The sequence below is a fragment of the Podarcis bocagei genome (genome assembly GCF_964188305.1).
Source record: "Podarcis bocagei genome assembly, chromosome: 12".
Taxonomy (NCBI): Eukaryota; Metazoa; Chordata; class Lepidosauria; order Squamata; family Lacertidae; genus Podarcis; species Podarcis bocagei.
The window spans coordinates 44,216,444-44,237,261 of record NC_138137.1 but is presented as its reverse complement, the minus strand read 5'-3'; the positions used below and the strand labels follow the sequence as shown (position 1 = coordinate 44,237,261).

General features: G+C 41.4%; 1 protein-coding gene across 9 annotated transcripts in view; it reads right to left on the bottom strand.

Annotated features, from left to right (window-relative positions):
- Positions 1-17,461: 17,461 nt before the first annotated feature.
- The window catches only part of CREM (cAMP responsive element modulator), a 30,057-nt gene continuing 26,700 nt past the window's right edge, over positions 17,462-20,818 (bottom strand). For 7 of the 9 annotated variants that reach the window (XM_081163836.1, XM_081163834.1, XM_081163842.1 and 4 more), the window contains one exon: positions 17,750-18,427. In XM_081163836.1, the coding sequence (XP_081019962.1) occupies positions 18,283-18,427 (145 nt within the window). In that variant the 3' untranslated portion in view covers positions 17,750-18,282. Of the gene's footprint in view, positions 18,428-20,818 lie in introns of all 9 variants that reach the window. The other 2 variants (XM_081163835.1, XM_081163840.1) reach the window with 1 other exon arrangement.

Below are 20,818 nucleotides of genomic sequence, written 5' to 3'. Positions count from 1 at the left end.
ACAAGGCGGCTAGAGTGTAAGAGAAGGATGAGAGAGAGCGGCGGCTGGCTGTGTCAGGTTAAAGCAGGAATGGAGGCCCTCTAGATTTGACCAATAGTCAGGGACGATGGGACTTGTAGTCCAACAGCATCTGGAGGTCTATAGGTTCCCCACTTCTGGGATACAGCAAAAGTAGGACTTCTCCCTCACTTACAGCTTTTTACCAGGTAGCAAGAGTCCCAAGCACAGTTAAAAGTCGATGTGAGGGTTGTCAAATGTGGTGCAATGTGGACTACAACAGCTGGGCAGCTGTTTTATTTATTGAATTTGTATACCGCCCTATACCCGTAGATCTCAGGGCGATTTCACAGCGTAAAATTCACAATATAAAAAACACAAAATGATAAAAATGGGAACAAAACTTACTAGACATTCCCCCTTCCCCAACACATTTGAGAGGGCATCATTCCTGACCATTGACTATCTTGGCTGTGGCTGATGGGAGTTGTAGTCCAAATGTCTGGAGTGCCCCATGTTGCCTACTCTTGAATTAAAAGCATTCACCATCAGTACTTGCTGACAATGCTCATAGCTCAAGGGGGGGGGGGAGAGAGAGTCTCATTCATGGGACCTTAGAGGCTAATAGATTTGTTGTAGCATAAGCCTTTTTGAACTGGATACCACTTCATCAGATATTAACTAATCTTGCAAAGATTATCAAGTTTGGCTCCCCTTTTCATGCTTCATACTGTCAACCAGTCCCATCAGCAGGAGATGAACCAAGGGCGTATGAGTCACCCTGGGGTCAGTAAAGTGCTAAATCAAGACATGAGATGCTCCCAAGGAATAAACTGGAAGAATATCAGGACAGCCCTTCTGCATTAGACCAAAGGTCCATGTAGTCCAGCACCCAGTTTCCATTGCTGGCCAGTCTCGGAGATGCTTACAAGACAGACATGCAGGTAACAGTCTTCCCCTTGGTTTGTTCTTAGTGCTAGGTATTCATAGATACATTGCTTCTGAATTCTGAAGTTCCATTTTGTTACCATGCTACATGGATGTTGATAGACCTCCTCTCAATCTCTGTTCATCAAAGGGAGATGTTCACTCTCTCCTTGTAGCAAGATTGGGGAATGTATGGCCCTCCAGGCATTGTTGGACTCCAGCTCCCATCAGCCTCTTACAGTATTGCCAATGGTTAGGGAATGATGGAAGTTGTAGTCCAGCAACATCTGAAAGGTGATAGGTTTCTCAGGCACACAACACTCTCCTAGCACTTTTATCTCTTTTTAGATGAGGAATTGGGAAACTGTGTCTCTCCATATGTGGATTAAATACAACTCCCATCGTATCTGACCACTGAGACTGATGGGAGTTGAAACCCAACATCTAGAGAACTACAAGTTTCCCATCCCTATTTTAGATGCTTTCTTCCTCTATCTATTTGCCCCTTTTGGTCAAAACATGGGAAGGGCTGTGCTGGATCATATCAAAAGCTTTTCTAGTCCGGCCTCCCTTTCACAGAGTGTCAAACCAGACACCTACATGAAGCTTCCAAGCAGGACACTAACTGATATTCAGAGACATACAGTGGTACCTTGGGTTACAGATGCTTCAGGTTACAGACGCTACAGGTTGCAGACTCCGCTAACCCGGAAGTAGTACCTCGGGTTAAGAACTTTGCTTCAGAAAGAGAACAGAAATCGTGCTCCGGCAGCGTGGCAGCAGCGGGAGGCCCCATTAGCTAAAGTGGTGCTTCAGGTTAAGAACAGTTTCAGGTTAAGAACAGACCTCCAGAACTAATTAAGTTCTTAACCCGAGGTACCTCTGTACTGGCTCTGACACTTGAGGCAGCAGCCATTGATAGCTTCGTCCTCCGTGGGTTTATCTAAACCACATTTAAAGCCATCCAAGTTACTCATGGCTGTAGCTGCCTGTTTGGCACTAGTGTAGACATCGTTTGGAGTAATCCCGCCAGTATTAGTGTGTGATTAAGTCCTAAATTTGCTGCAAGTTAAAACCAGAAAATTTGCATTTAATTAATCAAGTGAATTGAGAGAACGTTGGAAAATGTCGATTAGCAAAGAGGACTTCCGAAACAGGCAGTAATCTCATATTATCTTAGCCAAACATAACATGAAGCTCAGGGGGACTATTAAACATGGTTTTAGTGCCCTGCCAGAAAATGACTGAAAACCTCTTAGTCAACACAAAACATTCTGGCCAGAGGGTTTATACCACCCACATAACTCCCTATTCCACCTTGCCCTGATGTATAATTAAAATCATTTAGTAAGGGGGGGAGGGGAATTGTTTCTCGCATCAATAAAATCAAATGAACTGGCACGCTAAAGGAATCCACCAGGGTTAACCTGGAAAAGATGCTGCAGTAGCTTCCTTCAGTAACATCAGACAGGTAAAGAGGATGTTCCTTGGCAGAGTACCATTATTACCTGTATGTTGATGTGAGAAGCTGCAATTTGGTTGGACAAAAATTGTGCTTCTTTAATGGGAGCTCTTGATGCTTTTGAATTCTGGTGCTGGAGGAGACTCTTGAGAGTCCCATGGACTGCAAGAAGATCAAACGTATCCATCCTTAAGGAAATCAGCCCTGAGTGCTCACTGGAAGGACAGATTGTGAAGCTGAGGCTCCAATACTTTGGCCACCTCATGAGAAGAGAAGACTCCCTGGAAAAGACCCTGATGTTGGGAAAGATGGAGGGCACAAGGAGAAGGGGATGACAGAGGATGAGATGGTTGGACAGTGTTCTTGAAGCTACCAGCATGAGTTTGACCAAACTGTGGGGGGCAGTGGAAGACAGGAGTGCCTGGCGTGCTCTGGTCCATGGGGTCATGAAGAGTCGGACACAGTGGCGTAGCGTGGGTTGTCAGCACCCGGGGCAAGGCAAGTAATTTGCGCCCCCTAACCCGTGGATTTGCGCCCCTAACCCTAACCCCCAGATGTTGCACCCGGTGCGGCCGGCCCCCCCTGCACCCCCCACACTACGCCACTGGTCGGACACGACTAAACGACTAAACAACAACAAATGGGAGCTCTCAGCGATGAAGAACATAAGGACCTGCTGGATCAGGCCAATGACCCATCTAGTCCAGCTTCCTGTTCTCAAAGTGGCTGCCAAGGTTCTCAAAGTGGCTGCAAAACCCACAAGCAAGACCTGAACACAAAAGCACTATCCCCTCCTGAAGTTTCCAGCAAGTGGAATTGCCCAAGTAACCAATGATGGAAACTCAGTATCAGCCTTAGTAACATACTGAAGCTCGTTTGCAGGGTTGGGGCAGGTCAGAAATGAATTAGAACCTTGTATTAATATTAGAAATGCCAGAGTACAGCCCGTATATGTGTTTTATATTTCAGGATTTAACAACATTACAAAATGAACTATGGAAAACAAGGCATTAAGGATTATTTCTACTTAAACTCTAGTTTTCACAAAGGTGACAGCATACATCTAATGATGTGGTTTCACAAAAGTTTATGCCACAATCAATGTTTTAGTCCTTGAAGGGGCAACAGGACTCGTTTTTTACTGCAAGAGACTAAAACAGCCACCATCTGGAAATCTTCATTTTGTCACTCATATGCCCACTGCGTTGCCAAACTTTCTTTAAAATAAAAGTTAGGAAGTCCATGGTTCTCAGAAAAGATCCATGGGTTTTAAGGGCTGCAGAGGTGGGTGGAATGGTTTAGCAAATGCATTTGTCCACATCTCAGAACTTTGTGTGGTTGAGATTCACATTTAGGCAACCTACCTGTCAACTGGGTAGGGTACCTGTCATACTCGGATGGCGCCGACAGAGGGATTATGTCAACATCACTTTCTGTTATAGTTTGGAATGGACTTTGGAGCCAGTAATTGTAATGTACACAGCAACCTGCTTTCATCATGCATGGAAGAACAACTCTCTTTCCTTCTTACTTTTGATCGGTAAACTGTATGAGCATTACACAGCTAATGCTATAGACCAGTCATGCGTTCAGTAACTCTATTAGGTGCAAAGACAGATTGATGTAAGAACCAGAGAAGTCACAGAGTTATGAACCAAGTGCTCCATTTTTTATTGCAATGCAATAAATCAAAATCACCACAAACAAATAAAGCAGGAAAATATCCAACTAGGGTTGCCTCTGGCTGTTGCAGTTGTGCTGTTTGATGAAGGTGCTTGCATGAATTACGGTATTATTATTTTACTTAAAGCATTAAACAATAGAAAACAAATAGCTTTATTACTTTTACAAGCTTTATTGGAGAGTTCACAAATAAGCACTGTAAATATAGTTACACGCCACCTCCAATCTCTGTTGAAAAGTAACAAGATCCCAGGGGGTTCCAGGAGCTCTCTTCTCTTTTGGAAATGAGGCACTGTAGAAACTGCAGTGTCTTTAAGATATATGGTTTATTTTTGCATCAGAGTCTACTGCGGAGAGAGAGAGTTCAGAGCATTCACATCTCAGGAGGGGCTTGCATTCTACAAAAAACGCAGCACTGGATTTAAAGATAGCCAGAATGCCATCTCTGTGTCTCTGCTTTATGGCTTCTTCTCTTCAGCCCTGGATGGTGTTCAGCCAACTTCCTCCTTCTTCCCAGAACCACTTGCAGAAACAACTTCTCCCCTTTCCACAGAAACCTTCTGCTCCATGCCAGGCAGAGTGTCTTACGTTTGTGGCTAGCTTACCATTATCAAACAAACCAAGCCATTATCAGCCTTTTGTGTCTTCCACAACCCACCCACAGTGAGCCATCACCAGGCTGTCATTTCCAGCCTTTGCTAAATTCATGAATTTATGAGTTTGCTCAAATTCTAACCTTTGACTGCACCTGGAGGTTTGTCCCACCCCCACAAAAAAACCCAGCATATAACAATATGAAGATTCTAGATGACCTGGAAGGTGTAGAAAAGTTTAATTTCCCAGTTATATATTTGGCCTTCTTGGCCTTAATTTGTATTTTCTGCCCTTATTATAGCTATATTTTGCTCTCATGTGGTGTTTCTGGTGGAGTCCCAGACTGATGGCCAGGCCCTCACCTGCTTATGCTCACAGCATTGCGGAGGCTGCATTTGCACCATGCATTTAAAGTATATTTAAACCTGTAGGCATTTAAGCAGGTGAGTTGAAAGGGGTCTTGATGCAGGAAATCAAGAACTAGAGCACCTTCAACAGATGGTTGTTCCTCGCTGAAGACTTTTAAGACAAGCAGAGATTGGAGTGCTCAGCCCTTTCGTTCCGTTGTCAAACCTCTTTTGTCACAAATAAGTTCAATGGAGGTCTAACTTTCTGTAACTTCAGCCCTTTAGACCATCTGTTCCCTTCACCAAACTATAATTCCCAGAGTGGTTTTTACAGTCAATCCCTCTTCCCAGGGAAATCTGGGAATTGGAACTCTGTGAGGGGAACAGGGGTGCTGCAGACAGTTATTCAGAGGCCCCTAACAAACTACAGCTCCCAGGATTCTTTGCGGGAAGCCACGACTGTTTAAAAGTGGGCTAATACTGCTTTAAATGTGTAATGCAGATGGGGCCCTAAAACTGAAGCACTGAGAACTGGACACAGTCCTGCAGATGAGGCATGGCTACCATAGAATAAAGAGGAACTATTGTCAGTACGTAGTTCCTCTTTATTGATGCCTAGACAGCATCTTAAAAAGCAGAGATATCACCTTGCCAACAAAGGTCCATATAGGTAAAGCTATGGTTTTCCCAGTAGTGATGTATGGAAGTGAGAGCTGGACCACAAAGAAGACTGATCGCCGAAGAATTGATGCTTTAGAATATGGTGCTGGAGGAGACTCTTGAGAGTCCCATGGACTGCAAGAAGATCAAACCTCTCCATTCTTAAAGAAATCAGCCCTGATCTGGAAGGACAGATCGTGAAGCTGAGGCTCCAATACTTTGGCCACCTCATGAGAAGACTGCCTGGAAAAGACCTTAATGTTGGGAAAGATTGAGGGCACAAGGAGAAGGGGACGGCAGAGGACAAGATGGTTGGACAGTGTTCTTGAAGCTACCAGCATGAGTTTGACCAAACTGCGGGAAGCAGTGGAAGACAGGAGTGCCTGGCGTGCTCTGGTCCATGGGGTCACGAAGAGTCGGACACAACTAAATGACTAAGCAACAACAACATTGTCAGTAGTGCTACAGCATCTGTGCTCCCAAATCATTCACTGCTCACACCCAAAGTTATTTTCGTAAGTCCTTTTCCGAAATCAGCTTATGTTATTCAACTACAATTGTCACCATCCCCATCCATCTTAGCCAATGGTCAAGGATGATGTAGTCCCAAGTACAACTGGTGTGCCAAGGTTGAATAGTTCTAATCTCAGGGCCACCTTCCCCATTAGCAAAACCAGGTTTGACACCAAGTGTCTACTGAAAAGGAGTTAAGCTCCATGAAAAGTGGGCTGCATGATAGTACTGCAAGCATTTGTTTGCTGCATTCACAGTGCACAGGAAAAGATGTTGGCTCTCACAATACAGGTAGGAAAGCAATTTTACACAAAAGTTATTTTGCCCAGGGGTCAGCAAACTTTTTCAGCTGGAGGCCGGCCCACTGTCCCTCAGACCTTGTGGGGGGCCGGCCGGACTATATTTTTTTTTTTGGGGGGGGGACAAACGAATTCCTATGCCCCACAAATAACCCAGAGATGCATTTTAAATAAAAGCACACATTCAGCTCATGTAAAAACACTAGCCAGGCCCCACAAATAACCCAGAGATGCATTTTAAATCAAAGGACACATTCTATTCATGTAAAAACACACTGATTCCTGGACTGTCCGCGGGCTGAATTTAGAAGGTGATTGGGCCAGATCCTGCCCCCAGGCCTTAGTTTGCCTACCAATGATTTTGCCAATAAACTGAAGATGAAGCAATCAGAAGCTGAAGCAGTTTTACCGGCGCTAACACACCCAAATCATTCATGTGCTGCTTAAAAGTCTTAAACGTCTGTCTGAGAGATAGTACAGAGGACAGCAGTTCTTTTCCCAGATTCAGAATAAGTTTGGCTCCCTCTGGTGGCTTTAACCTGGAATATCATTCTGTGTTCAGTCGCCACACAGATTGCTGTTCGCACATGACCGTTGCAGCTTGACAGTTCATTGTTTTTTAAGGCACTGATTATAAACAGCAAGTCATGCAAATTCAGCAGAGAGCACAAATAAGCATTGGTGATGGTGCACATTCACTTGAGTGTGTGGAGAATGTACACAAAAAAGGGACAGGAATCTGCATTATATTGAATCAGGCCATTGCTACATCTAGCTCAGTAATGTCAACACTGACTGACAACAGTTCCTCTGGGTTTCAGTTAGGAGTCTTTCCCAGCTGACATGGCAATGCAAGGGACTGAACCCAGAACATTTTGCATGCAGAACAAGTGCTCAGCTATGACCCTGCCCCTACCTTTCTTGGTTTACTTGCATTCTTTTAAAAAAAAACATTTTTATTAAATTTTACATCACGGATTTCAATATAAACACATTTAGGATCTCAGAATCCCTTGACTTTTCCCCACCTTTCTCTGGTTTTCATTGTCAATCCCTTTTTCTTCAGCTTATCCTCCCCCCCCCATTTGTTATATCTATTATTAACTTTTCCATTATATTTTGTCTTTTACAAATATTACTCTAATCCTGCCAAAAATTTTAGCTGTTTAAAATGTTCTCTTAAATAGACTATTTTTTCCCCATTCCTTCCTAAACTTCTTCTCATCCTGGTCTCTGATTCTCCCGGTTAATTTCGCCATTTCGGCATTGTCCATCATTTTCATCAGCCACTCCTCTCTGGTTGGAACTTTTTATTTTTTTCATCTCTGAGCATTCTTGCTGCTGTCACTGCATACATAAAATGTATTTTCTGCTCTCTCGGAATCTCTGTACCTAAAACACCTAATAAAAAACCTCTGGTTTTTTCACAAATGTTATTTTAATCATTTTCTTCAATTCATTATATATCATTTCCCAGACTGCTTTTGTTACCTTGCACGTCCACCACATATGGTAGAATGTGCCTTGTTTTTCTTTACATTTCCAACATACATTAGAAGCAGTTTTACACACCTTTGCTGATTTTACTGTTAAATACCATCGGTACATCATTTTCACAGTTTTCCTTCAACGAACAGCACACTGTAAAATTTAGATTTTCCTTCCATAGTTTTTCCCAAGACTCAAGTTGAATATTATGCCCTATATCTTGTGCCCATTTTATCATTACTGATTTGACTTCTTCATCTTTCGTATGCCACTCTAGCAACAAATTATACATTCTAGATAATAGTTTCTCATTATTTTCCAGTAATTCCTTTTCAAACCTTGAAAATTCTGTACTAAATCCTCTTTTCTTATCTGCTTTAACCACATCATTTACTTGATGATATTGCAACCAATTTGTAACAAAATGTCTTATATCTTCCATGCTTTTTAATTTCAATATAACTCTTTATAAGTTGCCCATTCAGCTTTTGAGTTAACCCGTTTTAAGGATATCACTTCTATTGGAGAAAGCCACCATGGTGTTTTTTGTTCCAACAAATCTTTATACTTTCCCCATACACCATAGATTGCTTTTCTTATTACATGATTTAAAAAACCTTTATGCACTTTGGTCTTTGTATACCACAAATATGAATGCCATCCATATCGTTTGACATGACCTTCAAGGTCTAATATCTCTCTGTTTTTTAAAGTTATCCATTCCTTTAGCCAGCAGAGACAAGACACCTCATAATACAATTTTAGATCTGGCAGAGAGAAGCCCCCTCTTTCTTTATCATCTGTTAATAGTTTATATTTAATCCTTGGTTTCTGCAAGCAAGTAAGACCAAGAATTACTTGCATACTTTCTAAGGCAGGGGTTAGGGACCTTCTTGTTCCAGGGAGGCAGATCTTTGTCTCCATACTGTGGGGCAACTTTGACAGGTCAGTGGCACAACCCACCTGTCAACCATCTAATATCATATTAACACCTGATGATTGGTGGGTTGTCCCACCTACCTGCCAATTTTTTTGTTGAAACTGTTGCTAAAATGGAGCTTTCTCCTTTATTTTAGCAGTGGTTTCAATGCAAACGACTACCAAATGCAAACCAATATCTGGAAGGCCAGAGGTTGATGCAGAGCACAATTTAGTCAAAGTTAAGTGTATTTAAGACAAAACACTTTCAGAACTGCAGCTAAACACATGCTTAAATGCATCCCATGAAATCAGCAGAACTTAAAAATGCTTAACTTTAGCTGGAGCATGCCCTGAACAGATTCACCGCGCAACCCTATCTGCATCTGCTCAGAACCAAGCCCCATTGTTTAATGGGATTTACTCCCAGGTGTATAGGACTGCAGCCTCAGTTACTTCTGTGCAAGCTGCAATCCTAGAGCCTAGTAATTCCAGCAGTTCACTTCACATTATTGTGCAGGGGATTCCCTAGTTACCAATTATTCTGGTTCCATCTCCATGGGGAAGAGGTAAAACTTGCTGAGTCACTTCCTATCAGCGTTATAGGAACACTTGAGCCTAAATGGCTGAATAGCAGGCCAGTGGTTTTCTGATGTTACAAATCTGGCCTTCAGCCACTTCCCTAAAAACCCTTTCCCCTAATGTATGGGGGTATTACTGCTCTCAGGCCATATTGGTATATAGCACTTCAGAGTTCATTACTCATTATTTCATTTCTGACAACTATCAGCAGTGGATAATTTGTTATCACACATTCATGCCAACACTGACCCATACTTACATGGTTAACTGGAAAGAACATCACCACGAACAATTACATATGCCTAGAAATTCTCATGCACACAAAATTATGCACAGATACAATACCCTTCATTTTCTTTATCAGGAAGCATTCAGTGTCAAAATAACGGGAACCATTTTTAAAAGATGATGACACTTACCAACATGGTGTTGCTGTTTTGGTCTTTACCTTGAGCCATTTTAACTCTAGTGATCTTCTTGAGATAAATCTGTTGGCAAATGCTAATTTTTGCTAAATGTTTTTCTATTAGGCTGCAAACTTTGGTTTCATAAATAAATTAACAAAAATGATGATTCATTAGCAGAGGCTAGTTTTAATCACTAAAGTAAATGTTTGTCAGTGGAGCTGAGAATTAAAGACACAGATTCTTTTTTTAAAGTTAGTTTGGGCCTAATGTGTTATTGCAACAGGAAATGAAAGAGATGTTATTAAAGATGGGCATTAAATTGCAAGTTATCATACACTTCCTTCATTGCTTTGAGAAGCCATGTACATAGAGGTTTTTAATATGCAGTCTTATTTGATACTTTTAATTGGGTAGTAGATTGGAGATTAACTATGTGCCAGTAAATGTTTTTCAATACTAAGGTGAATCATGTGGCATTGTAAACATAAAGTCAACTTTTACTTTGATCTCTTAAATCAGGGTTGGTTCATTTGTGGTCTTAACCACAACTCCCATCATCCCTTGCTATTGGTCATGCTGACATGCTGGAAGTTGGAGTTCAACAACATTGGGATGACTAGAGGTTCTCCTTCCCTGCTACGAACCCGTAAAAATTGACTTGTTTCAATGGCATTTAGATAAAACCATGTTCCGGCCTCTGCCACCAGCAATGGGAAGACCAGGCTAGCCTCATCCATCAGCCAGAAAAGGAGCAGATACAGAGAGCTTGCTTCCCCAATTCTCTGCTAAAAAGAGCTCTCTACTTCAACTGCTACTTGTGAGGGTATACATAACAGAAGGGAATCAGGATGCTCTGACCCCCTCAATCAAGAAGAAGACAAGAAGACTGGGTTGTGCAAGCTTGGGAGGGAGCCCAGTATTAATGCAACCTGTTGCAAACTGCCTTAAGAATTATTCAGTGATAAGGCACACCATAAATCTCCAAAATTGTTAATTTTTAGCCTGTGTGGACTTAGGCCAAATTAAACCCAAATATCCATTGCAAATTCAGAAATATTATTAAACAAAGAATCCTATTACTGAGGGAGAACAGCGCATACATTTAGGTATAGAAAGAAATTAAGGAAACACCATATTCTCACAGCTAAAAAGCAACAAAGTTTGTTCTGGTCTCTAAGGTGCTACTGGACCATTTTTTAATTTATTTCGACTGCGTCAGACCAACACGGCTACCTACCTGAAGCTAAAAAGCAGGATGAAACAGAAACTGTCCCTTTAGCAGGATTCTGGAGAACCAAGTGCTTTTCTACTTTTGCCAAAGCTAAGTGCTTCCAACACACTGAGGTATGTCTATGGAAACAGCAAAATGCAACCAAGTATTTCCAACAAGGAAACATCCTTATATGGAAAGGGGATTATTATTTCATTTGGTGTCATGCCCTTTTATGGTGTGTAGCTGATGAGGAGCAGTTATAATGCTCTCTAGCTAAAAGGAATTTTACAGTAATTAATATATCCGGAACATAAAGGGTGGGAAAGCAGGCAATTTGGAATTGGATTATGTGCCGGATCCTGTTTCTAATAAATACTTGCATACTTGCTAAGCAGTATGAGATAACTGGGTCATAGATACAATGGGTGTATCATATTTCAGACTAGCTGTCTTCGCTCCACAACGTCCTAGGCTAATGCTTGTTCAACAGAGAACGTGGAAACTTAGATGCCCAATTGCCACAGGGTAGCAACTGGAATTCCAGACAAGCAGATTTCTTGTATTTATTTAATACAAGTAAATTTCTTTATCTGCGTCACAAAACATATGCATGCACACGAGAGTAAGAGTGTGCATGTGATGTGTGTTGGGTACAGTTACCGTTGCTTCTTTTAGTACAATGTCTCTGTTAAATTTGACAGCACAGTCCTGGGATCAAAAGTCTTACCTATTCTCAATATACAGCTACCACTTTCAGAGATTTAAGGAAGTACACCCTGACATTTACATTTTTGACCTCTTAATTCTACACCTGTACACCAGTGACGGCCAAACTTGGCCGGCCAGCTGTTTGGGAACTACAGCTCCCATCATCCCTAGCTAACAGGATCAGTGGTCAGGGATGATGGGAACTGTAGTCGCAAAACAGCTGGACGGCCAAGTTTGGCCATCACTGCTGTACACTTTTATCTATATTTTAGGCTCCTTGTGTCCACAAGATGGCATTGTACAACTAATATTGAAAGTTTCACAAGGCATTGTCAGAGAATTGTGAAAGAACATCAGAGATAAAAATGCTATTGGTTTAGCAGACCGTGATGTATCAGAGGATGAAAAAATGATGTGTCAACAGCAGGAGCTGTTCGCTTCACTTCAATCTTAAAATATGTGGACAAGTCAGAGGTTGAAGTAAATTAAATAGTTATTCTTGAAGAGCCCTTAAAATTTCAACTACCAGCAACTGAATTTGAAGGGTGTCTGACATAACTTTTTCAGACACTCATCTTGAGACCCATTTCTTCATACAAATGGATGACCATTCAACAGTTATTGTCAGGAATACCAACTAGTGGGGATGTTTTAAAACTCATCTAATTAACGCTTCTTTGCAAAGAAGGGCATTTTAGACTAAAATCATTTTAAAATGCTGATCGCTGGTATCTTTAATACCTTTTACTGGAATTTCTGGGAGAGAATATAAGCTTTTTGCATGTCTGAGAGCATCTTCTTCCAGAATAGAGAAGCAAAATAGATTTTCAGGGAAGCTGAAGAAGTTTCTGTCATTGCATACAAACCAAATTCATTCACACATGAAATACTTGTAACTTCGTATCAATATTGTATTTCTAATAAACACCCCTGCTGTTATATAGCCTGATGGCTGTTGCTGTAATCCCAGGTATCTCATCCCCCCCCCAATAAAGCACATTGGGTGTGGGTGAGGAAGTCCTAGCCCTTTTGGCCACAGAGAAATCCTTAAACAGGCCACGACAAAACACTTCAGTTGATGTCCACATTTGCCTCTCCCTGTTTCAGTACATAATGCAGTTGCAGCCAATAAGTTAACATGTATTAAATCGTGTGAAAACAAGTTAAAAACCCAGCACTGGAAATGCAGTGAGCACATAGTAAACAGAAGTATGAAGACTGTCGAAGTCGAGATTCTGTAAAAACTTAAACTAAACTATGCTGAAGCTCTCCTCCCAGGCACATGAAGAGGAACACATGAGCCAAACATTTGCCTCAAGGTAGTTTTTGTTGAGAATTTCCATTCCAGCTTAAGGAGCAGACATAGGATTGTTACGTGTCACATGTCTGTTTACATTCCAGCACAGTATGCTGGGAACTTCCGTTTGTGTATAGCTTTTGCTTTTCTCTGTCTCTCTGAGGAGAAGAAAGGGAGACGACATGTTTTCTTTGTCCTGATTTATGTTTAATAAATCTTTAGCTATTAGTATGTTTCTACAAACCTCATGCCTGTTCTGTTTGCGCAGTATGCTCTGCTAATATAGCGTGCTCAGGCTTTTGAAGCCTGGGTCACTGATTTACATGGCATCAGAGATCGGGGGATTGTCATGGCTGGAAGGGCATGATCCAGCTGAGGGCTAGCCAGCTGGCATCTCAATCCTCGAAGGATGCCGACAAAAGTTTTGTCCACATATCACTAAACCATGGTTTAGCATTACATGCTGACACAGTTGCTGAGAACAGACGCTGGGAGTGTACTCTTGCTTTCATGCTCAGTTTGTGGGCTTCCCAGAGGCTGGTGCCTGTGAAAACAAGGTTCTGGTCCAGATGGACCTTTCTAACTAACCCAGCTGGGTTCTTAGGTTTTTATGTATGCAGTACTAACTAGCAAAGGCAATGATGTAGAACTGGCCTTTATCGAGTGACCCAAATCACACTGACCCAACTTTATTTATGTTTGTGGGATTGATTTAAGATCCCAGCCACACAGAATCCTTAAATATCATGAAATTCTCTGGCCTGAAAACTTAATCTTACTTTGAGTAATCCACAGCATTTTGACTACATAAAAGTCACTATGGTTACTAATGCCACCGGGCTGGAGGAGACTCTTGAGAGTCCCATGGACTGCAAGAAGATCAAAGCTCTCCATTCTTAAGGAAATCAGCCCTGAGTGCTCACTGGAAGGACAGATCGTGAAGCTGAGGTTCCAATACTTTGGCCACCTCATGAGAAGAGAAGACTCCCTGGAAAAGATCCTGATGCTGGGAAAGATGGAGGGCACAAGGAGAAGGGGATGACAGAGGACAAGATGGTTGGACAGTGTTCTCGAAGCTACCAGCATGAGTTTGACCAAACTGCGGGAGGCAGTGGAAGACAGGAGTGCCTGGCGTGCTCTGGTCCATGGGGTCACGAAGAGTCAGACACGACTAAACGACCAAACAACAACAATGCCACTGGGACATTCGGAAGTACAAAATTATAACATGTGCACTATCTACTCTTCCAAAGTTAGTAGAACACCTCTCCCACGTCATACACTTCTCTCCCCAACTCAGGCTGGTTTTTAACAAGTGTCACGAATACATCTGCCAATGCTTCTTGATCCAGCATCATAAACCTGCCCATATTTCAGAAGGTGAGCCACCGCAAACTTTTAAACAACAGATCACAGAGAAATTACAAGCCCTCAAACTGCAATGAACCGCATGCCAAAACAACATCTTGGCTGGAAAAACAAAGATGTAAGAATGACATCAATATCCAAACCATCATTGTGTTGGGCTACCCACATCAAACACAATCAGCAGTCATTAAAAGGGCAGGAAAAGCCTCAGTGGGTAACAGCATTTCCTTTCCCTTGTTGTTGCCACCAATTTTAAAGAGACTTCAAGATGCAGTTAACATGATTTAGAGCCCTCTCTGTTAAATCTACATGAGTCATATTTCCTAGTGCCAGCAGCTGTGTTAGTCATCGGTGACCAAAGATGTGTGATGTGCAATGGCAAGAACATGTTGGGAATGAATAGGAAACACCCAGGATCGAAACCCTATACACTAGGAGCTGCAATCCTGCTACAACAGAATGCTGATGAGGACAGACCCGGCAGCTTCAGAACCAGAATCAAGCAGTCACCTATACAGGATACACCTACTTCCTCTCACTGGCGAAATCAAATTACACGTAGCATTTAGAACATTAGACCGAAATCAGATGGCTTTGGATAAGTTACCAACTTGCAGCTGGTGATGTTTCTTGGTAAAATAAAACCAGGAAAAAAGGAGTTATGACTTACCTCACAGGATCATCGGGATGCTGGAGGAGGTTAAAGAACAGAGCACATATGGGGACAAACATTTCTATAAAAATGAAGAACTGGAATCCTCCTTGCGTGTGCTTTTACTAAAATGTAAGACGTCTGACCTCTAGGAGCACCTGTTAGTAAAACTGTAGGTAAAAATAGTGTGGAAACAGACAAAATCCTTTATTATTTACTATGAATATCTTTATCAATCTCACTGAGACTATAACAAAAGCTACTGACCAATTCCATAAGCTTTTGCAAGAATTACGTACTCATTAGACCTTTAGTACCCTATTTCTAAGCAAGTATTTTGTTCTTCTCTAAAAACATTGTGTGCTTTATTTTATTGAAGGTTAACTGCCACATCCCTTGCCTGTTGTTTTGTCTGGCTAGAGCTGTGAACTTGAAATGATAAGGCATTCCTTCCAATAAACCTCTAGAACAACTACATGTACCAACAATTTGCTGCTGGCCAGTTAACTCCAAGGATTGCGCCGTTGGTTAGAGCATGGTGCTGATAATGCCAAGGTTGCATGTTCAATCCCATATGGGGAAATTGCATTTTCCTACATTGTAGGGGATTGGACTAGATGGTCCTCAGGGTCCCTTCCAGTTCTACAGTTCTGGGATTCTATGGCACATAAAACATTTATCAACTCCGTCTGCTTTGGCGCATCCTGTAGTAACCTGTTTGCAAAAGACAGGAGTTCCAGGGTCTCCTTGCAAGTTTCCATTGACTAGGCCTGGACACACTGCAATTTCTCAGCTTCAAGTTTACCATTTGTAAAGTGGAAGCAACAAGCACCTACCTCACCGTGACATATTTATTGCACTTCACATATGCTTTAAAAGAACTGAAACACTGGTCTTTTTTTTGCCAAATGTGATGAGCTGAAGATTTGAGAAGTGCTCCAGATATTTATTTTCCACTGTCTTCTGAAAAGCAAATGGCAGCCAACTAGAGGAATTTCTTCTAGCAGATCCATCATCAAATCGGTAGAAATGGTACTCGTTGTTTACTGCTTTTATTTCATTTTTTAAAAACAGAAGAATAAACTGCAATTCATTTTAATTACAGCACATATCCACAGTTCATCATCTAAGAAGGTGCTTGGAATGAATCTGTTCTAGCATTCTTTTTCAAAATATTTGTTTGCAAAGTCTTTTGTGATTTTACTCTATCCGGTTTAACTGCGGGCATTAAAAAAGGCCCAAGGATGCTATCACAGGGAAAGGAAGCACGGCTATGTTCACGCAAAAGGAAATCCCCCCCTAGCTCCTGTTTGTGACAGCAATTGTGACTGCATACACATCTCATGTTTAAAGCATATCTTGATAAACTGTAGTTTACCCCTCATAGAATTACAACCCCCAGCACCCTCAACAAGTCACAGTTCTCAAGATTCTGTTTTGGGGGGTGGGGAGGAAATGTGCTTTAAATGTGTGGCATGTACACAGTTCCTGAAGAGCTGCTCAATGTCCCTACGTGCTTTCTCTTTTCAGAGCTCCAGATCAGCAGGAAACACTGCTTCAGCTAAGCAGGGGTGGGAATGTAGGCCAGGAGAAACCCAAGAGAGACTGGCAACACACAACTGCAAAGCAATATAGCCAAATGAATATAGCACGGAGGATGGCGGTGGAGAGAAACACTTTGCACTTCTATTGATTAGATGGACAAGAAATAAATCACCTTCAGCAAATGTGGTTTACATCCACAGCACATTTCAAACAGTAAAAATCACCTCCTACTTGGGGTATTTAATAAGATTTTGACAGGCAACAGCCACTGAGTAGAGCTGACTAACCATGGTTGTGCACGTTGTGTGAAATACCCTTTAAAAAAAGATTGCTTAGCCTGGAAGATGATGACAAGGGAATCATTGGTATGACACAGACCTTTAAAAATACCAGCGCCAGTATTATTTACAAGTAGCCTTTGTGCAAACAGTGGGTCCGAGCATGAGCAAATTTTAAATTCCTGCATTACAATTCTGGTGGTGGCTTATGAAATATAAGACACACCGTAAATATATGTCTGCTAAAATTACTTCATAATGTGCAGCATAAATTAAAAAATTTCTTAGCTGGGCCAGATGTTCAAATAAACACCAAACACTACAAAGTTTAACCAACATGGTTCTATTTAAAAACTAGTTTCAACCATGGCACTCAGTGACAGCAATACAATACTTTCTTCACAAAGTGATGAATATAAAAATATGCCATAAATTCATTTGTAAACTAGTATTCTAATACATGTATGTCATTACAACATACCTTTATATATATATTTATATATATAACTCTTTCCTGAGATACTTAGGGTGGTTTTCATTTTATTGTGTTGGATGCATTATCTTTGATCACTTTAAAATACTGGTGCAAGTGGGAACAACCAAAATTATACATTTAAAGTAATTAATGCAAAGATTGGGCAGAGGAACAGCTCTTACACATGTTGCATTTTGAAAAGATGGAACAGACACTGCCTTAACCATTTGACTCTTTCTGGATCAGAAAGACACCTGAAGTTTCAATTAAGAATCTACAAAAATGCAGCGTTTCAGGAATGTTAGAGGCTGGAGTAGAAGACAAATGATACAAAGGAAAAGTCATAATTCTTGTTGACTAGACATTGCCTGCAGAAGCATCTGTACATGCTGTAGCCAGTTCACAGTTTCAATATTGATACTAGTCTGTCTTGGAAGAGCAAATGTCTTTTAAGGTTTCTAGCTCTTCTATAAGTTTCTTGTTTTGAACTTCTAACATCGCAACACGACTCTCCAGACATTTCACATATTCTTTCTTCCGCCGTCGACATTCTTTTGCAGCCTCCCTGAAAAAAGCAGAAGTAAAAAGGGCAAACAAAAACGCTTTTTGGCATGCTACTGGAGTGGCGGGAGCAGGGAGGGGGCAGGGAAACGCAGTGATGATGGTCAATATAATATGGACACCGTTATGCTTTCCAAAATTTAGAACAACTCTTCAAAAACACCTAGGGACAACTGGGATTGCAAGGGCAACACACTGTCCCTTCCTCAAGGGCCACATGGCAATCTGTAGAATTGCTTCATCTCATGCCTTGATTAGCATTTTTAGCAAAAAAAAAAAAAAAAAAAAGGTCCATTGCCCATTGCCAGTTACTCTGCTTTATGGCAATAAAGATCTTTGAGGGCCTTGAGTTCCTCAATGAGAGTCTTGTTTTGGTTCTCAAGCACAGCCACGCGATTTTCAAGACATTTGACATACTCCTTCTTCTTCCTGCGACACTCACGAGCAGCTTCCCTGGAACCAACACAAGGCAAATGACTATAGGAAAAGGCACAGCACAATGACAACCTGGATTTTTAAAAAAAGAACCTCCAGCACCAGAAAAGCTGAAATCAGCAAGTGCCAAATTGGTAAACTGTACAACAATCACACCACCAATTCTACAGACAATGCAGAGCAGCGGGATAAGCTTGGTGATAAACACAGGAACAGCGTCAACGTAGCATATTCAGTGTGAGAAAATTGCAACACAGACGGATGGACAGCGTTCTATTCAGATGTTAACAAAGCACCGCTCGCTACATCAAAACTCACATTAGAACAAAAAGCACAGGACTGACAAACATCCCACCTCATCTGTTTCCATAATTCGCCATATTCACATGCATAAACAGGGGGCTGAAGCGTCAAAGCCTACGTCTGCCAAAATGTTATCAACTAAACTGTCTGCAAAGATCAATGTCATGCTTTCTCTTCAGTCTGAAGTCTAGATACCAGACTGAAATTTTGACCCTCAAAATCCTGTTTTGGGCAAAAGGTCAAATCAGTTATAAAGGCATTAAAAGGAACCTGAATGGGTTTGCACTTCGGATCTTAAGTTTTAAAATAACTATTATAGCTTATCTCTTAAGAGTGTCCAAAGCACTGTGTGATATGCTGCATCTTAGCTCTACCCGCAACTCACTGTACTGAAAGAGCATGGCTTGCCTGACTCCCTAGTAAGTTCATGGCTGAGCAGACCAACTGGAGGTGTACTAGCTACAGTTCCAATTATAAGCCACTTTACTATACCAGCTATGGCTAAATGACAGGAACAGCATTTAAACAAACGTGTTGTGCTCTTTACAAAGGAAGGGAAAGTCCATCCCTTCCATCGATGGTGTATACAATAAGATCCAGCTCTTCTTTAGGTAAATATGGGAACCTTCTATCTTGGATTTGCTGTTATGGGCACATTTTTTCATACTATTTTGGGAACTCGGTTAACAATCTGAAGCGTCTTCTCTCCTCCTCTGAAACTCAAAACAGCTTAACTGAAGCATGTTTGAAAGTCACCTATGTGAACAGCTCTGAGAACATTTTTGTTGTTGTTGAAAAGCAGTATATAAATATTGTAAATAAGCCCAAACAAGCAACAGTGAGAAGCTTTCAGCCATGCCATCAGCGCCTCAGTTTCTGTTAACTCACCTAAAAGCTAGGGAGATTTTATGGGGTGGGATCCACCCTCTTTTTTGTAGGGTTCACAAACAAAAGGCACTTCTGCTTACACGAGGGGGTGGGCAAGATTTCCTCCTAGAAACATCTGCACACTCAAGCTGGGATCCTACTAGCTACCATATTTATTTATACAGAAAGAAAGTACACCTTAAGAAAAACTGGTGCGTGTTGCACATGTGTTACTGATGGCAGACACAAGGCTAAACCTGGTAAGAGAATGAAAGAGAAAAAGAGAGTGCAAACATCTGGAATCTAAGGCATGAATTTTTATGGATGAGCAATTTAAGAGAAAGGGCATGAGAAAAAGCAATACCATGGATGCAGTGAGCAATGGCAGGGTTAGTTACAACTGAGACGACTTTTTCCTACAAAGCGCATGCCAACAGCAGACATTAATATCAGAGGTCATGCACTGACACCAAAAACAAGACACACAAATAGCACAAATAAGCTGACCACCACCACAAAAGGGGGGAGGGGAGATATCCAAATTGCAAATTACAGCAAATTTGTTTTGCTGTAACAGACACGAAATCAGTTGTTGGGAAGTTAACAGAATACCCCTCAAATTAAGCAAAACACTTCCACCCTTCCTTTATAGAAGCAGAGGCTACATTGAAATTGCCTGCCTCAAATTCATATCCCAAACACTGGCAATAAGAGAAATGCATAAATATAACCTCTCACCACATCTACACCATATATAGTCGTATAATATATGAAAATACTGAATATAGCATTTCATAAGCTATAGATCTTAAGGGGGAGAACTCTACAAAACACCCAATAATATGCATTGCCAAAAGCAACCAGTGTGTGCCACCTCAGAGGGAGGTCCAGAGGGTGACAAAGACAGAACGGGCCTTCTCTGTCGTAGCCCCTTGTTTATGGAATGCTCTCCCCGTGTTCATACAATTCTGTTACTTTATATTTTACTTGGTTGTAAATCGCTTCAGGACTTCTTCAGCGGGGAGCAATGCATAAATTCAATAACCTAACCTCACTTTAACCTCCTATCTCCCCCTCAGGAACTATAAAGCAAAGGTAATCTAAGTTTTCCATGATCTCATAAGGAACTTCAGGAGGTTTGTTGCCATTTATATCCCCATAGCAAGTGAAGAAATTGTGTTTCTTTTCTATTTGGATAGTTGGCAGGTTGGTGAACTTAGAAACCTGCACAGACTAGGC